Source organism: Rhea americana, unplaced genomic scaffold, assembly GCF_003343005.1.
Source record: "Rhea americana isolate MKP2758 unplaced genomic scaffold, rheAme1 scaffold_493, whole genome shotgun sequence".
Taxonomy (NCBI): Eukaryota; Metazoa; Chordata; class Aves; order Rheiformes; family Rheidae; genus Rhea; species Rhea americana.
Window position 1 is genome coordinate 1 of NW_028186638.1, and position 21,787 is coordinate 21,787.

The following is a 21,787-nucleotide window of genomic DNA, read 5'->3' on the forward strand; positions in this document are numbered from 1 at the left end:
CGGCTCCGTGACTCATCGCTGAGGCATCGCCGCCTCCTCCCAGCCCCGAAAACCCGCAGCGCCCGGGCCGAGGCGGCGCTGCCCCGGCGGCCGCGGAGGGGCCCAGGAGTCCGGGGCTCCCGGCGCGCCAGGGGGGTCCTGGCCCCGGGGCCGCGCGTGCCCCCAAGCCCCATTCCACCCCCTCCCCAAACCCGATGCCCTCCCGGGCAGGTTTTCTCCCCAGGAGCCGACAAATCTCCTTGGGAAGACTCCAGCCAGTGCAAGGGAGCGGAGAAAACGGGAGGGCGAAAACGCCCGGGCGACGCCAGCCCCAAAACGGGGGATTTGGGGCAAAAAAGGGGCTGGCGCACGGGGGTGAAAAACGAAGATTCGGGGACTCGGGGGCCCGGCGAGAGGCAGAGCGCGAAGCCCCGCGGCCGCGAGCGGTCAAACTCCGATTGCTGTCGGGGCACCGAGGGTAGGAGTAAAAAGTTGCCAACCTCGTATTTAATAATTATATATAAAAAAATGCGAATAAACGATTGCAGAATTTATTCAGGTCACTTCGCAGAGGACTCGCGAAAAGCCAAGTCGCCCCGCGCGCCTTCCCAAGGAGAGGCCGGGGCAGCGCGCGGGCGAGCTTGGAAAGGGCGTCGAAACCCCCCGAGCCGCGGGAACCCCAATAAAATCCTCCCGGGAGGAGTTTCCCCAAGGGTAAAACAAACAAACAGAAAAAAAATAGCTTTGCCGTTAAGTGCACTTGTTTGGAGACCGCGGGAACCCGCGCAGGGAGAAGGGCCGCGGCGCCGGCGCCCTTCCTCGGGGGGACGTGGTGCCCTCGCGCCCCCCAATCCCTCCCTTTTTTAAAAAAAGAAAGAAAAAAACAGGTACCAAAGGCAACGCCTGGTCCCGCTAGAGTGACCCCGAAAATACCCGGGGGGCAGCGGGGTTCRGATGCGCAGGGAAAGGCGGACAGCGAGCATCATCTTTCAATAAATAGGAGGTGTGGTTAATAGGCCCTTAGGGAAAAAAGGAAAAAAAAAAAAGAGGAAGAAAAATAGTTTCACCATAAAGAAAACAAAAACGATTTGAAGAAAAAAAAGCCCTTAGCAGTTCTGAAGAAATCCAGGTGACTCCCTCTGGTCGACTCGGCGGGGGGCTTCGGACTCGGGCTACGTTTGGGATAGCAGGAGAAACTCTGCGCGCGGTAGAAAAAACTTATTTCTCAAATATTTTCAACCTATCTTTGCCTGGAGCTCAATTCCACCCCCCCGCTTTGATTTTAGAAAAAGCTACAAACTCCATTAACCGCAATACAAAAACCAAAAGCGAACGCCGGCGAGGGAAGAGCCTGCAAAAATCTGCTTTGGGGAAGGGGCGCCGGCACCGCGGTCCCGCTCGTGCAAAGATTGCGGGGCCGGGTTTCCAAAAAAAAAAAATCCAAAATAAAATAAAACAACCCCCCAAATGGGAAACGAGCCCCGCGAGGCGCCTCCCGGCCGGGAAGCRCAGAGGTTCGGGCGCTCCGGCCGGAGCCCCCGCGACGCAGCCGCCTCGGGTAAGGCCCGGGGTTAAGGACACTTCCACCTCCTCCGCCCCTCGAGGGCGGCGGGCAGCATCCCAACGGAAAGGAGTTGCATAGTTTTGCTGCCTTCTGAAAAATAATAATATATATATATATATAAAAAAACACCCAAAGGGAGTGTTGTGAAGCTCTGACTCATCGGTACAATTCACAATTTTTTTTTTCTTTTTATTTTTGCATGGAAAAACGCTCAACCTTGCTCTCTACGCGGGAACGAGTCCGGTTGGGGAATCTACGGTTACCAAAAAAAGAGAAAGAAAAAAGGGGAAAAAAAAAAGAAAGAAAAATCTGTGCAAACGTTGCAGTGCTAAAGTTAGAGCCCTCCTGCAGGAGGGGGCCGGGGAGGGGGCGCGGGGAGCGCGGTGCCGCTCGCTTTCCTCGCGTCGCGCTCGTTAGCCCTATTATCAAAAAAAACAAAAAATAGCTTTAATGTTACTCAGTCCGAAGGTCAGTCGAGGGGCTCAGCGAAAACGGAGCCAAGTTAATTCTATTCGGCAGAACAGAGGTAGCACGGAAGTAGCTCGATCAAGTAGGAAGTTATCGCGCGCGAGCGTGTGTCCGTCCGTCCGTCCATCCGCGTCCGTCCCGTCCCGTCYGCGAGCCGGCGGCCGCTCCCGGGCCTCTCCGCTCCTCCGGGTATTGCTGGGCGGAGACGGCCGCCGGAAAGCTCAGAGCCGCTCGGCGCCGCGGCTTTCTCCTTCCTCCCCCCAAACCAAACAAGGAAAAAAAAATTAAAAATAAACATTTTAAAATACAGTGGAGCCCCGGGAAGGGCAGAGCCCTGAGCCTGCGGCGGAGAGCCGGGCGCAGCGGCGTCAGGGCTCCGGCGAGCTCCTCGGCTGGGGGGAAGGAAGAAAAACAAAGTCCAACTCCAACTCTGCGTCTCTCCGTACCAGCAAAATAAAAAAAAAGAAAAAAGGGAAAAAATAGTATATATACTAAGAGTGTTAAAAATCTCTCAATGAAAAGGTCTGCGGTTTTTCAAGCTCGGTCTGGAAAAGCGGCGTTAAATTGGGTTACGCCGGGCTCCGGCTGAACGGAGCTGGCAGGGCGCTCCGCGTCCGCCTTAGCGGGAAGCTTTGGTCTGGATCCCGGGATCCCCCCCGTTTCCGCCCGCCCCTACCGCGGCCGCTGACCCCAGGCGCCCCGGGCGAGGAGAAGCCCCTGGGAAAGCTCCCTCCTCTCTCCGCCGGTCCTGGGAAGGGCAGTCGCGGCCGTCGGCCCCGTCCAGCCAAACGCCCGCTCCCTCCTTCCGCGGATGCGGAGGTGGGGGGGGGGAAAAAAAGGGGAAAAAAAAAATCTTTTATTGCATTCCCCACGTCTCAGGGGTCCGGAGGGGAGCGCCGCGGGGCGGCCGGCCTCAGAACCTGTGCACCAGCGCTTCCCGCTCTCTGCGCTTCAGTTCCTCTCTGTAGCAGCAGGAGCAGAAATTCCCGGTTTCCGGATGCCCGTAAAAACCGCAGTTGGGCTGCTTGCACTTGGTCTGCTGGACGCCGTAAAGCGCTCGCGCCCTGCTCCTGTCCGCGCTCGCGCCCCTCTGCGAGCCCTCCTGCTCCGCGTAGTCCCGGTAGCCGTTGCTGTGCGGGGCGAGGCAAGCCGGGCCGTCGCGCTCCGCCGGGAAACCGGGCTGCGCGTCCGCGTCCGGCGGCGAGAAGGGAGCCCCGGGCGCCGGGCCCGTTTGGTAGGGGCTCGGCCGCGCCTGGGGGCAGTGCCGCGGCAGCGTGGCGTAGGGGGGAAGGCTGCTGCAGGCCCCCCCGGCTACCTGCCGCCGCGCGTCCTGGCAGCCGCCGGGGTGGGAGCCCTCCGCGCTGCTCACCACGGAGGGCCTGGGAAAGGTGAAGACGCCCGAATAGCTGGAGGGAAAAGCTGCCRTTTTCGCTCCTAGCGCCAAATCCGGGCTCTGGATGGCGTAAGAAGGGGGAGGCTGCGGGTAAGCGGGGTTCAGCATCCCTTCCTCGCCCTTGTGCGCGTTCACCTCCGGCTCCAGCTTCTTGGCGGCGTTGCCCAGCGCCTTCTTCTCCGCCTCCTTCTGCTTCTGCTCAGCCAAGAAGCGCTCCTCGGCATCCAACAGGTACCTCTGGATCATCTCCTCCTGGTACTGGTGCCGGCTGCTGGTCTTGAGGTGCCCGGCGAAGATGAACTTGCGCTCTCCCTGCATGGCCGCCCGCAGGATGCTCAGGCTCAGCCGGACGTCGTTGCTGTATTTGTAGGGATCTGCCTGCTTCTCGGGGGCCGCTTTCCCTGGGCAGGTTTTCTCCACAGGAGCCGACAAATCTCCTTGGGAAGACTCCTCTTTGCTGCCTTTCCTCGACTTCAAGGATCCTTTCTTCTTCTTCTCCAAGGTGTCTCCCTGCCCGTTGCTCACGCCTCCCTTGATAGTTTTGCTGTGCATCAACCCACCCATGTTCTTTTTTAGTTTGCTCCCCAAAGTCTTGCCGAAGCTGCCCAGCTTATTAGCAACCGAGTCTGCCCGCCGTTTGTCTTTCTCCTTGTCCTTCTCTCGGTCCTTCTTTGGTTTCTCTTTGTCCTTGCAAGCCCTGCTGCCGCCGTTGCTCGCCGAGCTGCTGCAGACCGACTCCTTGTCGGACTCGCCCGACTCYGCGGCCGAACGAGCGTCGTCTCCGGCGGAGGCTGTAGGCGATTCCGGCTGGGCCAAAGGCGCCTAAAGGAGAAAGAAAACACTATCAACAAGCAAATAAGTTCCTCAGATAGCAGCCTGCAGCTGAAGGTGGAAGGGACAAGCGGACGCTTGCCAGAACAGAGGGGACTACGTCCAGCGAGCGCTGCCCCGCGGGTCGGGAGCAGCCGCGGGTCGGGAGCTCCTGCAGCGCGGGACGCCGGCAGCCTACGCAACGCCGCAGCTCTCGGCGTTGGACGGCTAAAGCTTTTGAGACCGCTACRAGCGAGTCCTCCCCGCGGGAGGTCCCAGGGAAGCTGCGCTCCGACCGTGCCTCCCAAGTCGGCTTCTGGCGGCTGCAAATCAACGGTTCAGTGTTCGCCTTGGACCGAGCAGCAGCCGCATTCGGGCGCCCACGCGAGAGGCCCGCGCCGCACGGCGGGCTGCACGAGGGCTCYGCGTCTCCAACTTCCTTCGCTCTTAAAAACGGGCGCAAAGAGAAGCTGCTCATCTGCTCCGAGCAGCATCGCCGCAACCTCGAACGGCAACGCGGGGAAGCTCACGCGAAGGAGCCCGCGCGAGCCGGCGACCTCGCTGCTGCCGCTGCCCTCCGCGGAAAGGAGGCGCGAATAACGTGAAAGAGAAAACGCCGCTCGGTTCTTTACCTGCGTGTCGCAAGGCAGGGTGATCCATTTAACATTCATGTAGCTGTGCAGCAAGTGCAACTTTGCTTCCAGCGACAGCGTCACGCTAGAAGAAAATAAGCATTAAAAAAAAAATTAGAGCAAAGGTTTATTTTCTGTTTTCCACATTGACATTTTTTAAGACTGTRTCAAGACGGCAGCAATATGAAATTAATTTAAGGGCTTTCCAGTACTCAAGCTCAATGTCAGCAGCATGCAAAATACACAGGGGTCCACTCCCACCTCCAGGAGACGGGGGGCTGCGTGGTTCTGCAGCACGCAAAGGGACAACCGCCTCCGAAATTAATAAATCGCTTAGCGAGTCCGGAGGAAGGGAGGATTAAGTTACACCCAGTATACAAACGCACAGCTAAAGCACAAGTCTATCATGCTGTGAATTATTCAGAGAAGCTCTGTTTCTTAAACGGACTGAAATTTAAAGACCAGATAGTCAAACGTGGGACCACATTTGTATTACGTGCTTTCAAATGCTAATAGGTTAATCTTATCCCCTCGGACCTTGCAACAAGCTGATTTAAATTTCCAGAGTTGCATAAAAGAGAATGACAGCATGGCGGGTTTTTTTGCAAATGCACATGCAACGCTGAGTTGTAGGAAGRTAATATTTTCGCAGCCTTCCAAACCTTTCAATTAAATTAAAAAAAGAAGTAAATGAGTCTGTAGATCAGAACCACGTTTGTTTAAAATTAAAATTGACTGCAAATCACCTTATCTGCTCATGAAACAAATGAAAAATGATGTCACAGCTCTAAATAAAGGTAGTTTCAAAATGATTTTTCCTTTCCACAAAAACAACTTCAGGAAAAAAAAAAAAAAAAAATGTTTTCTCAAAACATTTCCACTTTATCAAAAAAAAAAAAAAATCTTTCCACTAAAAACATACGGACAGAACATYTTCCATTGGCTCCAAAACCTCAGAACAGGGTCTCTGTRCCGCACGATACARCATCTCTAAGACCCGCTCTGCATTTCAACGCTTCGACCTCGGAGGCTTCTAAACTTCCTCACCCCAAGTCAGAGGACGGGCGAGTCCCGCGTCCCGCKCCCACCGCTGCCAGCCCCCGGCTCAGCCGCGGGGAGCACCAAACCGCGACCCGCTCGCCCCYGGGCTGGGCCCGAGACCGGCAGGGCGCCCGCGAGCCGGGGCCCCGCGTTCCGAGGAAATTTGCTCTCCGAATTCCTGCTGGTTACGCTGGGGACAAAGGCACGGGAACCCCCCCCCAGGTTTTGGCGACCGCGGGCTCCGTGGCTTCTCCTTTACGAGCTAAGCCCGGTGGGAAACGCCAGCAGCGGGAGCCATCGCGTCTCTGCCTCGCTCAAGCGCTTTGCCCTTTACCAAAACGCTCGCGAGTTTGGAAAAGAAAGAAGTGGAAGGCGTTTCGTCCCTGCCGAACGGGCTCGCCGCCCGAGCACGGACCTGAGCGGACGCGAGAAACGTCCCGTGCCCGCGAGCAGCTGGGGATGAAGCGCCGAGCCGCCCCGCTCCGACCGTCCCGGCCRCCAGCGAACCAACCTGGCCAGTTTGACGTTGTCGCTGTCGTCTTTTCCCCACTGCCACTCCTTCCCGGGATCCACGGCGAAGTGCACGGGCAGCAGCTTGTGCTCGGAGTCCGTCAGGGGGATCACCGCTGCGCGCGGAAGCCAACGGAGAGCCCTCAAAGCCCGAAGGGGCTGGAGCCGGCGCGCTCCCCGCGAAAACCGAGCATCCCTCGCGCCCGCGCCGCTCCCCCCGGAGCCTCCCCGGGGCCGCCGGCGGCTCGCGGCGGCTCGCTGGCGTCAGGCCGGGTCGCCGGCCACGCCAACGTCCCTCCCAAAACCGCTCGGCCCCTCCATCGCCTACCTTGCTCTTTCGCGGGTTCCTTCTGCTCCATGGACACCAGGGCCGAGAAATGGGCCTGGTCGTACGCCAGAACCAACGGAGAACGATGGCATTTGTTGGCTGGGACTTCGAGGGGAAGATAGATGCCTCCGAAGGGAATAGGTGCAAAGGCTGGGAAGAATTCAGCACAGTTAGGGTTTTCAAAAGAGGTGAAAGAATTGCTCAGACCGAAACTGCCGCTCCAGAACAAGCTGGCTCGTTTCGCTTCAAGGTTTTACCTGTAATTAATTTGGAGGAGGAAAAAAAACAAAACAAAAAAAAACCCCAAAAAACAAAACAAAAAAAAAGAAAGAAAAAACCCCACCTAAAGAAAACCTAAAATAGATATTTATTTTAAATCAGAAGGTATATAGTTGCAAAATTAACCTCAGTTTTTGGTAAAGCCCCGCTTTACTCCTCCACAAAGCAGCTTAAATTTGCACATGAAACGATGGTAACTGATCGTATTTTTGTGACAGGAAATTAAGCCTGCTAGTGGAAAATTCTGTATGCAGGGAACGGAATTTCCCTTCTACACACACGCACTCCTGCACGAGGGCAAAAAAGGTAGAAAAAGCCCCACAGAAACGCTCTCAGAGCATCGGACTACGACGCTTAGACACACGTCTCGCCCCGACGCGAGCCAGCAGGAGCTCAGCGCGCCCCTTGCCCGGCGGGCGGATTCGAGATCCGAAAAAAAGGCCCCGTAAAACTGCAGAAAGGGGGAAACGGGCGTTTGGAGCAGAGACGACGGATARAAGCTCCCCGCGGCGGGGCGGAAGGGAGCGCGCGGGGGTGCGACCTACCTTCTCCCCCYGAGTCTCGCAGCATAGTGTCCGCGACCACCACTACAGGTCTCTTCAACACGTGGGCAAGGACAAAAACGTGAAACTCCTCCAGGCTCTCGTACACCGGCTCTTCGGAGCTTTCCACTCTGCGGAAAACAAGAAAGAACCGCGACCTGACTCGTGTTCCTCGCCGATTTAATCATCGCTTTTAAGAACAGCAAGGGAAGAGGCCTTCRCGGGCAGCCTACGAAAGCAGATCACACCGACAGCATTAAGTCTGATCTCGCCTCTGCTTGCAGATTTTAGACGTAGCTCCCCAAATTCCCCCGTTCTAAGGCGATGCCTTGTTTCCAAAAAATACCAGATTGCTGCCTGGCACTTCTGGGAGCCTCTTATCCAAAGAGCTTCCCAAGCGGTGGTGGCTCGGGATGGCTGCAGYGATAAAGCGCCCTTGAAACAGAGCGAGGGAGGGAAGACTGGGGAACTTGTCAGCTTTTGCACATTATTCTCATTTTGGGCCACCAGCATGAAGACAAGGGAGAAAAGATCAGTTTTCTGTTCAGCTCTGGGGGACGTGCAGCGTTTCAATGGTTTCCCATAGCACTTCACTTACTTCTCGCTGTTTCTCGTGATCTTTCATCCTTCTCCCTAAAAACGTACGGTGAAAAGAGGACCAAAGCAGCAATCCCCTCGGCTGGCCCCCGCCAGCAGGTCCCTGCTCCTACCCTTGAGTTATCCCAGCTTGTGCATTTAAGAAAAGTATTCTTTAGGGTTTCATATCTAGACACTTTTTTTTCCCCCCTCCTCCCAAGGTGAATTATAACCGCTCAGGAAAAAGGCCGCGAAACGCCCCAGCCCCTCGCGGGCGCCCGGGCGCGCTGCCTACCCTCCGCAGCTGCCTCCGTTCGTGCCGTAGTGGACGCGGGGCTCGCTGGACGCCAGCTTGATCAGCTCGTTCCACTCCTTCTGCCACTCTTCTTCCGTGTAAACAAGGCCAGACTGGACAAGGGCAGCAAAGAAAACAAGAGTATATTTTTAACCAATTTCTGCATATTTTTTTATATGCACAGACACATTGTTTCTCCACAGACTTATGCAAAAAAAGAATTAATTCATCACACTGAAGAGCACGTTTCCAGATCAGTGCTGTAAAGCCAGCAGGGGAGATAATCTGCCTAAAACACGAGTTTGCGTTTTTGTAGGTGGAAGTAAACATTTCWAGCCACAGAACGAGAGCTAACCTCTACTCTAACACCAATCCTTCCAGTATTCAGGATGATATACCGTAGGGGCGAGAGACAGCGGAATAGATGATAACGGGACTAATTAAAACACAAGATCGCCTTTAGAAGTTATTTCCCCTCTTCACTGAATTATAAAAAGACGCATTATAACACCCAGAAGATCCACTGGGAGGGTTGCGTGGGTATTTTAACACACTATTAACACTTTTTTATTTTTCCAAAGCGGAACGGGGCATGGCTAATTGTAACAGTGGGAAGGATTTTCCGAGCGAGTTTGTTCGGAAAGGAAGAGCTCAAACACCCCAACTTCAGGCAACTGCCTCGACGCTACCTGTAACACCGATTTAGCCTGGACCGTTTCACGCTGTTGCAGGCACCACCTAAATCTCACGTCTCTGAGATCTTTCTGCTTGCGCTCAGGACTCCCGCCACCTCCTATATCCTGAATATTTTCAAGTCCTTTTAAGACTTGAACGYCTCGCAACGCGCTCGCAGCCCGCGCCGCGGCAGAACGTAATATTAAGCGCGGCCATAACGTGGTTGTAATAGAGGGATTTCCCTACCCTATAATAAAAAGAGTTTTGCCCAAGTTTCAAGGCTGTAATTTAGACCAGCGGATATTTCTCACGCCGTGGCATAGCCAAGAGTTGCCCAAAATTCAAGACAGAGACTTTATTGCGACGGGCCGCGCCGTGCCGAGGCTCTCCGCTCCGAGGGCCGCCCCCGGTTGGGTTCCTACCTCCTTGTTCTGCTGCGTCTGCTGCCAGCGCCACCTCCGCTTCAGGGCTTCCCTTTCCACACCTTTATCCATCAAGGTATAAAGGGATTTGCGAAGCATGAGATCTCGGTCGTGAAAACCCCACATACCTGCAGGGAGGAAAAGGAAAGACAAAAAAAATAAAATTCCGAAAGGATTAGCAAGGGCTGGCATCGCTCCATCTTCTGCCACGTAACTGCTGAAGTCCTGGAGCCGCCTACAAACCAGGGGATAACTCAACTGCGGAACAGAGAAATGCACATAAAAAAGGTAATGATAATAATTTGAATTAAAGACTATCTCCCTCCTGGGTCGAATGCTGCATGCTGCGCCTACGACGAGCGTTTACACAGCTAGAAGTTGCTAATTCTGCTTTCAGCTGTAACAGATCTCACAGATGCAGTAAAATATTTGCACGTATACACAAAAAAGAGTCATGTGCTACTTTACATCAGCTCTAGACCGATCCGTCCGGAGGAGACGAGACCTGGTTAAACGGGACGACGGCTTCGCCGCCCCTGAACCGAGCTGGCCGCGCAGGGGAACCGCGCGGCTCTGCTCGCTTCCGACTCCAGACGCCCCAGAAAATTCACCGCGGTCGCGCTCCCCCGGCTTCGGTCCCCGGCCCCCGGGCTCCCCAAAGCGCTCCGCGATTTCCCGCTCCCTCGGGGAGCCGGGCGAGGAGAGGGTGCAGAGGCCCCGGCCGGGAGCCCGTTTCCCCTCCCCGCCGCCGGCCGTGGGCGCCCCGGCTGCCCGCGGCGGATGGACGGACAGACGGACGGGAGGCTGCCGCCGCCGCCGGGTCCCGGAGCTCGGCCCGGCGCTGCCGCTTCGCCGGACCTCCCCGGGGCCGGGGCCGGGGCCGCGACGCGGAGCTCTTACCCAGGGAGGCGGCGTGGAGCAGGCAGTTGCCGTCGCCCGTGGTGGCCAGGGGCAGCAGGCGCTGGCAGCTGGGGTCCACGGCAGCCCACCAGTTCAGGCGACCTGCGGGGGAGACGCCGGAGGGTGAGCAGGGGCCGACGCAGATCTGCCCCGAGAAAGGAGAGGGGGAAACCAGCCCCGAGCGCCAGCACCCTCCCAAATGGGGCCCAACAACGCTCCCAGCTTCGAGACACTTTCTCATTTCTTCTGGTAACCGAGCGGTTGGTTTTACACCCTCTAAAACCAGCAGCTTTGGGGTAACACAAGGCACCCGAACGGCGGCGGCGGGGGGCACCCCATCAGCAGCGGAGCTGACTGCAGTTTGACGCCGGTAATTTCTTTTCTCAGCAGCAGGAAAGGAGCCCGCTGGAGCGGAGGAGCGGTTAGGGCGCGGGCTCGGGACGACGGCGCCTTCGCTACAAGGCCGGGCCCTTTCCGCGGGGAACGACCCGTCCTCTCGCCCCCCCGGGGCCGCCGCGACGGCTCTGCCGTCGCCACCCGTCCCTCCGTTCGCGCGGTTATCGCACGACTCACTTTTCCCCCCTGCTGAATCACGGGGCRGAGGTGAGCAAGGAGGATCAGAGCCTGGAAGGAGGTTAAAAGACAGACCAAGAAAGGGCGAAGAGCGGCGAGAAAAAGCAGCATCTACGGCGAAGCGAGCGCATTTGTTAGCTCCAAAATCAGACCAGGAGAACACAGATCACTCATCGAACTCATCCCCTCCACAAAAAGTCCCTGCTGAAAACATCTTCGTTTCAAAACCCGGCAGCTACAAGAGGTCTGAAGGCCTCTCTAGCYCCTGCTTTCTCCCCAGACAGCAAGTTTCACGCAGTATCTCAGGAAGCGCGAGAACTCAGCGCTCACCCGCGCACGGCGCGGCCCAGCGCAAACCGCCCGCGAGCCTTCGGGGCCAGCGCGGAGCCAGAACGCCTGCCGAAGCCTCGCGAGTCGGACGCAGCGAGGCCAGGCCAGAAAGCTGCCCGAAGCCGGGGCGACACCGAGCCAGGGACGGCCGCGCACCGACTCCTCGGATTTCCCGTCCCACGTTTGCGCTCCGAGAACGGGGAGCCTTCAAGGGCAGCGAGCGACACTCTGCGTAGCCAAGACRCAGGGCCAGGCTTAACCCGCTTAGGTTTGGGGCAAAAAAAGCCGAAGGAGTAGGTAGGGTCAAATTCTCCGTTCCAAAAAGGTCTTTTCATACAGTTCTGAGCACGCTAAAAGCTTTCCAAGCAGACGTCGTCACGATTTACAGTCGCTTTAAAGCTTGCTTGCTCCGCCACAGTGGTGTAAAGGGATCTTTGGATACGACGAGAAGAGGATCTTAGCATTTATTGGTCTATAAAATACTTGCTTAATACCCTAAGGACAGCACATACTAGATTAATAACGGAAGTCACTGTAGATCACAGCGCCGCGCTCAAAACTCGACTTCAAATTAAATTTGCAGTGTTTTACGTGCGCTGTGCAGCCCTCTATTAAAAGATAAACGCTCATTTATAACAAACCCGCACGCATAATGCGGATACGCTTTGTCTTCAAAAGCCACGTTACAAAAATCAATTACTTAACGCTAACGCCATCTCGGCGCGCGGACGGAAGAGCGCAGCCGAAGGGCCCGCCGCAGCCGCCGAGGAGCACAGCTCTTCCTCCGGGCTCGCAGACCTTCCCACTAGACACGTAACACGCTTCACGTAAATAAAATTCAGAAAGCAGTCAGGTGAATTACAGTTTCTCAAAGCACTCGGCTCCGTACCGAAAATGAGATCCTAATCACCCGAAAGCACCCGCGTTTCTCTAAAGCGGAGCTTGGGCTGAACCACAGCAATCCGACACCCTGCCGAGCCTCCGGGCAGATGCAGATAGCTACGACGAACAGCACCATCGCTGTAACAGGATCGCTCRGATCGAGTGTTCATTTCCAAAACACGAGAATATTTATTACAGGAACACTTCAGCAGGCTAGGGCTAAAATTCGACATTACGAATATACTTTATCTCACGAGGAATAGTTTTCTAGATACGCGTGCCGGTGCCAGAACGCGCAGGACATATGTATTAGGTTGTTCTCTGCCACTACACAGTAACTATTCAGGAGGAAAAGAGCACGCTGGAAAACAAACACGTCCGCCTGCATAAGGTGGTTTCTCTCCCGGCACGCGGAAAGTCAGCGGACAGGTTTTCCTGCATTGAGGCAGCAAGCATACAAAAAAGCATCGTGACTCTCATACGTCCGTAATCGCTTCTAACATTTTTTAAGTGGTGATCAGCTGCTGCAATAGCTCTTCCCCCCTCCCCTCCTCCGTAACGCTGAAGAGCGGTGCAGGAGATAGGGGATCTCAGCTGGCGAGATAACGCGACTTTTTTGAGCGTCACCATTCACCTGCGGGAGAGGCGACAACACGTTACACCTGCGTTTCGCCCGCGGACAGCGAACGCAGCAGACTTACTCAGTTCTTGCGCTGTGCTAAAAAAAAAGGGGGAACGGGACCCACCGCAGACGGGCACCCCCGTAACGCGCTCAGGCCGCCGCAGCCCGAGGCCCGTACTCCAGCGCTCCGCGCTGCCGCAAACCGCCGCCGCGCTCACGCTTTTATCGGCGTCCAGGGGAAAAGCAACGGCCCGCAGCTCGCGGGGCACCGCTCACCAGCCTGCTCCAAGGCCACCAGCATCGACTGCTCGATGAGGTCGCGCTCGATGAAGCTGCGAAACTCCTCGGTGTACACGGTGAGGTCGGGCAGCTGGAAAGTGCAAACGGGCATCTCCAGCAGGTGCTCGCTGCTGCCATTGCTGGAGACGTGGGAACGGGCCAGAGACACGATGGTAGAGCTGGCGTGGGAAATGCCTCGGGACAGGCGTTTCTCTGGAGGGAAAAGGAAGACAAAGCACGCCTGAACCGCGCAGAAGAGSCAGAGCTCCCAGACGCGAGGCGTTTCTGAAATCACTGCCTCCAGCTGGCACGTTTTCRGCTGCAAGACCCCGAATTGCTCCAGGCTCCAGAAGGAAGAGCGACTCGAGAGGTATCGCTTCCGCGACGCGGCTAGCCGGCCGCTCCCGGGCGACGCTCACCTTGCACGATATCGTCCTGCCGCTGGAGCGGGGGCCGCGCGGGCCGCGCCGCCTCCTTCTCGGGGGCTTTGCAGCCGCGTCCTTCGTTGAAGGCGTGCGGCAGGTTCCCGGCGTGCACTTGCCTCAGCTGTTCAAAGTCGCTCAGGGCCGCGCTCAGATCCCAGTTTTTACCTGGATTGGAAAAACAGAAGCAGGCGGTCACCGTCACGCGGAGGAAAAAACAAGTTAGCTCCCAGAAGCGACTAAATCCGCACTAGAAACCGACCCCTAAAAAAGCGTCGGGTCGACGGAAGCGGGYTGGAGGGAGGGTTTACGCGCGGCTGCGCGCGCAGAGCTTCGAGGGAGCCGCTGCTCCCGCTCGGGTGCCGGACGCCTGCAAACCCTAAACAAGACCTCCAGCTTTGCCAGGCTAGTCAGCAGGCACACCAGTTTGCAGGCAGCCTGTGCTGGCTAACCAAATAAATTATTCAGCAAAACAGCATGAACTTAGTGGGGTTGAACAAATCCTTTCCACTTTTAATACTACCCAGCAAAGCCAAAATAACATGATATATGTTAATACGCTGCAGTCTTTTAGTATGCAATAAACTGACCTTTTAGAAGACACCATCTTCTAAAGGCAGGAATAYACAGCAAGGAAAGCCCACCATATGGCTTGCATTTTTGGGAAAACTGTGATTTTTATGAATACTGTTAATCTGGGCTCTTAAATTAGGAAGCTAGCAGACAGTGCAGAAAGAAAGCCAACTGTATATATAGTAACTCCACTACAGGAAAGATATATAAACTGCCAGCTGGTTTAAATGATGGGTCGTGGACAATAAAAGCAGCCATCATGTCTAATTTCCAAAAGGAAACACGCTTTTCAAGTATTTCAGTTCCGCTGAGGGATGCAATTTGCAGCATTTAATGACTGACTACAAACGGAAAGTTATTTTAGGGCTTACCTTTTAGGGATTTTTTTTTTTTTAATGAAACAATGAATCAGGATCAAGGAATGCGAATGACCTGTCAGACTAAAATTAGATTCACTGTCACATCAGTATCTGCCTCCGCCTGTAAGCAACAGGAGGGCACGCTAGTGACGCTGACCTGCGGCTGCTTGTATTTACCTGCCRTCTTCACCAGCAGCTGTTCCAGAAATTGGGAAAAAGAGGCAAACTTTGGAAAGCCTACACGAAACAACGCGAGGCCTCATAAATCCCGGTATTTACAAGTCACCTGCCAGCACCGGGGAAGGGCACGTTTCAYGCACTCGGCGCTAAACTGCTTTTTGCAAATACAAGACGGAGGTTACACCCGAGTTATGGGTGCGCCGGGAAACCTCTGCCCAAAGCAGGTTTCCTTGGCGCTCCGGCGATCCGGGAGGTTCCTCCCCAAGGGCACAAAAACCCGGCAGCGGAAACCTTCGGCCCGCRACGCCCGAGTCTTCGTCGCCCGAACGCGAGATGCTCTCGAAGAGCAGCGGCTGAACGGCTTTGCCAGCCAGCGCTCCGCACTGCTCCGCAGCCCTTTAGCTTTCGTGCGTATAAATACGTTGAAATCTTTGGCAGTTAAGGCAATTAGATGCAACGGCGCTCGGGATGCGGGTGACAGGGCCGACGTCAAGACCTGCAGGCTGCGCAGGGAGGCGCAGARATTTAAGCTGCACACCAGACAGCGACTTTGCTCAAAAGGCACGTTAAACCCCAAAGACCCGCAGGAAACGCCACTCGGCGATTGCTCGGATTTCGCGTCTGAATCGTTGCCCTCATGCAGCACATCTTGTTCTACCTGACGGCTTTCAGAGCACCGCACGGCCCCGCTAACACGCACCAAACCCAGAGAAAAAGTCTCGTCGTCTTCCCTCACTTCCACGTTGTCAAYGCTGCAGAAAGGCTCCAGGAAAAAATAGCAGCACGTTATGGAAATTAGGTTAAAAACCACCGTTGTCAAACTAAATCAACAGCCACGGAGCAGAGCGGTAGGCAGAGAGAGATCTGCTTTAACCTTTTCCTCCTGCAAGCGTAAGTATTTCTTCAGAAAGATAATATTAGAAATGCTCACACCAAACAAGGAAACCTAAAACCAGAAACCAGAACACGACACCACAAAACCCACAGCTTGCCAGACTTCCGCCGCGACGGCGCTCGTTTGCGAAACGAACGGGCGACGTCCCGAAGCCGGCAGAGCCAAGGGGGGTTTGGAAGAGGACGAGCGGCCGGCGCTCGCCCGCGCCGCGAGGCAGCCGAGGAGGAAAAGCAGCRCAAGGGAGGTGGAGCGAAGCGCCGGAGACCCAGATCACAGCAACGATTTCGGGGCCTCGGACTCGTCACGGCAGCAGTCGGAGGAGCCGGCGCAGGCGACGCGGGAGCGTTGGCTGGTCCCGAGTTCAAGCAACGCCGGATGCGACCGTAAAAATCACCGGCGCCGGGTGTCCGTCGGCCTTCCCTGGGCGCCGGAGCCGGGGGGGAGAGGGCAGGAACCTCCCTGCCCCCTCCCAAGCGAGGCCAGGGAGCCAAAAGCAAGTTTATCCCCACGCTGTCGATTTGCAACGAGAAAGATCGCGCGCGCCGAGCCGCTTGCAGGTGCCGGCGAGCCCGGGCCGAGGCTGCAGGGAGACGGGACTAAGCCAACCCAAGCCGCGGGCTCCGCGCCGCTCGGAAAGCCCGCGCCCGCGGCCACTCACCTTCGAGCAGGTCTCGGGCCAGTCCCGGCTCTGCCCCCGTTGAGCGAACAAAATCCGACAGCACGACGTCCATATCCGAGGTCGCGTGCTCCTGGAGCGCTCCCGGATCAGCACCTCGGCCTCAATCTAGGAAGGAGAGCGACAGCGGGCCCAGCTCGCGTTACGCGGCGCGCAACAGCGAGCCGGGGGCCAGCCGACGGCGGGCGCCCCGCTCCCCTTCCCCGGGCGGGGAGGAAAATAAAATAAAATAAAGCAAAGCCCTCGGCCCCGTCTCGGGATTCCCCGGCYGCCCCGGCCTCGGAGGAGCTTCGCTTTCCGAGCCGGCGGACAAGCGGCCTAGAGGAACGACCCTTCCAAGGCTACCCAAAAACATATATAAACGAGTCGGCCCTTTTTTCAAAGCGGCTCAAACGCGCCGGTCCAGCTCTCCAGGACGAGGAAACCGTGGCAACCCGCGCTCGGCTTCGGCGGGCGCCCGCGCGACGGGACGGCCCCGGCCCTCGCAAACRCCTCCGGCCGCCTTTTGCGATCTCGAAATACCCTCCGGATCCGCCTCGCGAGGGCATCGGCGGCACGATTCGGTCCTGGCCGTTCCCCTTGCACCCTCTTTCCACCCCTAAAAAAAAAAAAACTAAATAAATCACCGCTGCGTTCGCTGCCAGCTTCCCAAACCCAACGCGCYGTAAACCCTTGCGATAGCTAAAGCCTTATCTCCTTCCCAGGAGGGAACAAAAAAAAAACAGTCCAGCCCAATATATTTTATGCAAAGCTTAAGTTTTAGGAGGTCCGGGGACGTGCAAAGCCACGCGCAGGTGTGGGCGCCGGCCGCGCACCCGAAGCCTGATTTACCGCATTCCTCGGGGCGGAGAGCAGGAGCAGCGCCCGGCCGGGCCGCGGCAGCCCGAGCGGGCGGCCGCGTTTCTGCGGGTAGAGGGTTATCGYTAGAAACCCCCCTTCCAGGGGGGCTCCACTCTTAAGCCGCGGTTTGGCACACGGAGAAGAGGGGAGCGAATCCACGCGGCCGGGCGACAGAGGCGTTGGCGCGCTGAAAGCGGAAATTTTGGTATTATAGGTGGGACAAACCTGTTTGCTTTACTGGTGCCTCAAAAATATCCTTTTCAGGATTATTCCTAAAGACCGGCAAAACTCCCCAGCGGTATAGCAATTCCCAAATGCAATTCCCAAACATGCAAGCTTTGACCTGGAATTTGCYGGCTTTCTTGGCTTAACACCACTTTGACCAAGCATCATGCTCACTCATTACACACGTGATGCATGCAGTTTTCGTGCACGCAAAAAAGCRATTTAATATCCTCCTATCGCGGCAGCGACCTCGGGGGCTCGCGTCATTTGAGGGCGATCCGAAAAAAGCGCGTTCGGACGTCGGGCAGGGATCCGGCAGGCGGTTCTCGTTCCCGCATCGACGGTGCGGAGGGGACCGCGAGCCACGGGCGGGCTTCTGCGCCCCCAAAAATACCGGCAGACGAGAGCTGCAGGGACGGCGACCGCCGTTTCTACCGGAGAACTCGGCATTACTGGAACAAAAGATAAGTCTTCCTTCTGGCGGGGGAAGCATTTAAAAAAAGAAAAGAAAGAAAAAAAAAAAAAAGAAGTGTACGCAGCAAAGCTTGSCCTTTTGGAAGGGAGGAGAAAAGAGCAGCGGCACAGCCTACGCCCGCTAGCTCCCGGCATCGGCAGCCGCTCGGAAAACTCCCTCCCGCGCACAAACGTCAGCGTCTCAACGCTGCGAGGCAAAACACAGATGGAAAGCTCCAGGTCCAGAGTCACGGGAACGAACCGTTGAAAGAGATTTATCACGAGGGCTTGGAAGAAGARACGTCCTCTCCCTCCGTGTTTGGCTTTTAAGGTTTTCTTTTCGTTGCTTGCTTATTTTCCCCCTTCCAAGCGCGGTACCTCCAGGTGCTCTCGCCGCTTGAATAAGGTTGTTTCGGGCGAGGAAGCTGATCCACAAGCGAGCTGCCTCCCCACGTCACGCAGAAAAACGCAACGAAGGAGATGCGGTTAGGAYGGAAATCAGGCTTTTCTACCACCTCTGCGATACCGGCAGTTACCCGCGGGCCGCGCCAGCAGGCGAGCCGCTCGAGAACTGCGGAGAGACGTCCGGAGCGCACCCAACTCGGATGCAAAACCCCGCTGGGAGGGAGGACGCGGGAAGTCCTCTAAATCAGAGCGGCTTGTCTTTAATACTGTATGGATCCTGGGGATAAGTGTGCTTTTCTGTCCCTGCAGAGCTRGCGGTCTACCCAATTTAACGTACGTCTTTGCTACAAACCTGAAATACCGAAAAAAAAGCAATCGTATTCCATCGTACGCTTTCTTTATCACAGACAGCACATTTCTTCCAGCTCTCCCAGAAATACTTCAGAGTCAGTACTTAASAACAGACATGCTATTTCTCAACTATTTACATTTTTAGCTATTCCAGCAGGAAAAAAGGCTATTAAAAGTAATGSTTTTGCACATTCGAAGCTGTCTACTGCTAAAGTTTTTGTGCGAAATAAAAGCTGAACTGCAAAAATTGCAACCCGTAGCACTCACGTTCAAGGGGCAGTGTCCAAACTTCCCCGTTTCCACCAGCGCAGAGCCCCAAAAGCCCTCAAAATCGCCTTAATTCGCAGAGGTTTATTTAATTTCGAAGGCCTCTCCTGCCACCTAAGCACGGCCTGGAATCGAGGCGGCACTTCCGCGCGGAGGGCGAAGCTGGGCTTAGGCAAGCGGCTCGCGGGAACGCTCCGGATCCGCTCGATCCGCCCGGCATCTCCCAAGGTCCCTTCCCGACCTCTACTTCTGCTCCTCGTTCCYGACGGCCTTTGCCGCTCGGATCTCCGGGCAGGCACCCAGAGGCGCCGACGAAGCGTACTTTGCAAGAAGGTCCCTCGCTTTTTCCCCCCTCGTTTTCCTCCTGGCAAATTAATTGTAATTATGCCTTAATTGCATTTGCACCCCAAAACGTTCAGAGCGTGCACTGCCAAGTGCCTCTAACCAGCGGGGAAAAAAACCAAATCTCGATTTAAGAGGGGCCAAGCAGCGAGGCTTCCTTACCGACTCCAAATTAAGACACGCGCCTCGGACTTTTGAAACACTCCTGGAGTTTAAACACGGGGCAAGAACGATCCCCATCATCTCCTTCAAATCACTCTTTGGCCAGAAGCAAGAAACTTGCTTGCTGCTTTTGGCAGCGGCAACCGCGCCGCAGCCCAAACCACGCCGGATCGGGGCTCAGATGCAGCCAGCGGCGGCCGCMGGTCGCCCGCGGGTAACCGTCCGGGGTGACGCGTAACCCCGCGGGCCACGTGCCTGCGGCGTCTTGGCAGCACCCCGGGGTGCAGCAGACGCGTTTCTGCTCAACGATTAACCTAAGACGGAGGAGGACGGTGGGGGGGGGAAAAAGGCAACTGCCAGGCTCACCCCGGGGAGACTGTCCAAAATTAAAAACCCAACTTATTTGCTAAAACATGAGATTGCTAAAAACACTTCTTCCTTTTCCTTTTTACCCCCGGGACGCAGCGCGGGCGGCTCTGTCCGGGCTGGATTCGCGTCTCGTTTGACCTCACGTGAACGAGGTTTCCACGCAACGCAGATGCGAAAGGCACGTTACCAACCCGACGATGAACGTTAAATAAGAAGAAACTTTTCGCTGTGCACTGACACGTTCCCCAAGCTCAAGGAGGAGGCGCCCGGCCAGGAGGCAGCAAAGCCGTGCCGCTTGCAACTTTTAAGCTACTTTATCCTCCTTTACGTCTTCTCACGGCTTGCACCTGCTTAAACCGCGCCGGAAGCCTCCGAGGTGGCAGGAGAGCGAGTGCTTTGAYGGACAAGGATCATTAATCTCATTAATTAACAACCTCATCGGAGYGTGCTGCAAGGAGCTGCCCTCCACGAGGAACGGCAAGAGCGTTGAATTCGTGGAAGATTTCCCTCCCAATTTCTCTCGGTCAAACGTTTTGGAACCATACTAGTATTTTAGCCTGGATGCTCCCCTCATTTGCCTTTTTTTTTTTTTTTTTATTTACTTTTTTTTTAATTATTTTCCGTTGCTGCGTATGATGTTACGGACCCCATTTTTCCAGCACGCAAAAGCACGCTTCGGAAAAACGATCCRGCAAACCCCGAGGCGGAAGCAAACCCAGAGCAAAACGCAGCTACGTTTAAACGCAAGCGAACGAAAGGCGCGAGCCAAGGGAGAAGGTAAGAGGGGAGACGCCGACGAGGAGAAAAGCTCGACGGAAAACAAACCTTCGCGTGGCGTCCGCCCCGCCAACGCGCCGGCGACGACTGCGCCCCGGATGTTTTCTTTAAGCTGGGCACGAGCGCTCGCTCGGAAAACCGCGGCGTCCTCGACGGTTAGGAGCTCCTGCTTTCTCGCGCCGCCCGATTTTTAAAGCYTGCGTTTGAGACGGACTCTGGCAGCTTTTGGGTCTCCGAGGATTAAGACTTTCTTCCCCAGAATTTACTGTATCCCCCCCAAACGCACGTTTGCGGTGCAAATGCTCCCAGTGGGTGACTCCCACCCGCCGCGCAGGTCACGAGGGTAGAGCCCAAAATATCGGGCTTTCAGCGCGCAGCAGACGAGCTCAGGGGCAGAGCAGCAACGCGGGCGTCGGAGAGAAAAGCCGTCCTAAAAGCGGCTCCTGCTCAAGGACGGGCGCGTCTCGGGGAGCTCCTTCCCCGCGCCATCCCAACCTCCCGCCGGCCACATCTCACGGGCCCGGGATAACGGTGGTACCCCCGAAGCTCGGGGAACCCGTACGTCTTCTCGGGGCGCCCCGGCACAGCGCTTCGGACGCGCGGCGCGGCACCACCGGGCGCTTCGCTCTCCAGGGGCCTCCCAATTCCGAGCGCCGGCACGGATAGAAATAGCTTTTTAAGGAGAAACTAAAACACCTACCCCATAGGGATGTCACAACATTTAGTTAGCTAATGCTTGTAAAATGCTATAAAAAGATTAATTAAGCCTCGCCCTTATGAGACACCAGGAAGAATTCACTGGCTTATTCCAAAGGCAGAGGGCAGGGAAGCGCTACCCAGGGAAGCGCGGGTACGATGCCGCCCGCATCGCGTTGGCTTTAGCTAACGCCGACTCAAAGCTAAAAAAGCTGTAATTATTACCCCTCCAAACGAACCGTTCCCAAAACGCGAGCAGCCACGGGGCGTCGCTTAAGTCAACAGAAGCGAGGAAAAGCCAAGAGGCAAAGTCACCGAAACGCCCAGYGCTTACCCGCCGCGCGCGGGCGCTTCGGGCCGGAGCTGGGCGCTCCGCCGTCGGCACCGGAGCGTCTCGCGCAGCTCCTAGCGAACGGTTTCGCTCTGATTTACCGTCGTTTTTATTGTTCTCCTGTCTGGGAAGGACGACCGAGTTCAACGGTGCTGGAAACATTTCACCTTGTTCTGCTCTCCTCTCCGAGCCCGCATCACRAGCGGGGGCCTGAGGACATCAGCAATAGTTAACGCGAGAGATGACCATCGTACGAGCCCCTTTTTGGCCAACAAGGGTCTTCCGGCGGTCTGATTTTCCCAATCACCTCACAGCGACGTCCCCAGCTTCGCTTTTGCAGACTGTTCCCGTCTTTAGGCTTGGC

General features: G+C 56.2%; 1 protein-coding gene across 1 annotated transcript; it reads right to left on the reverse strand.

The window, feature by feature from the left end:
- Nucleotides 1-508: 508 nt before the first annotated feature.
- OTUD7B (OTU deubiquitinase 7B) lies at nucleotides 509-16,338 on the reverse strand. Its single transcript, XM_085317264.1, has 11 exons — nucleotides 16,188-16,338; nucleotides 13,520-13,690; nucleotides 13,098-13,313; nucleotides 10,415-10,516; nucleotides 9,515-9,642; nucleotides 8,418-8,530; nucleotides 7,550-7,677; nucleotides 6,726-6,875; nucleotides 6,399-6,513; nucleotides 4,847-4,931; nucleotides 509-4,226 (listed from the first exon to the last, which is right to left on the reverse strand). The coding sequence occupies exons 1-11, from the start codon at nucleotides 16,258-16,260 to the stop codon at nucleotides 2,925-2,927; spliced, it is 2,583 nt and encodes an 860-aa protein (XP_085173390.1). The 5' UTR covers nucleotides 16,261-16,338; the 3' UTR covers nucleotides 509-2,924.
- Between the last annotated feature and the right edge of the window lie 5,449 nt (nucleotides 16,339-21,787).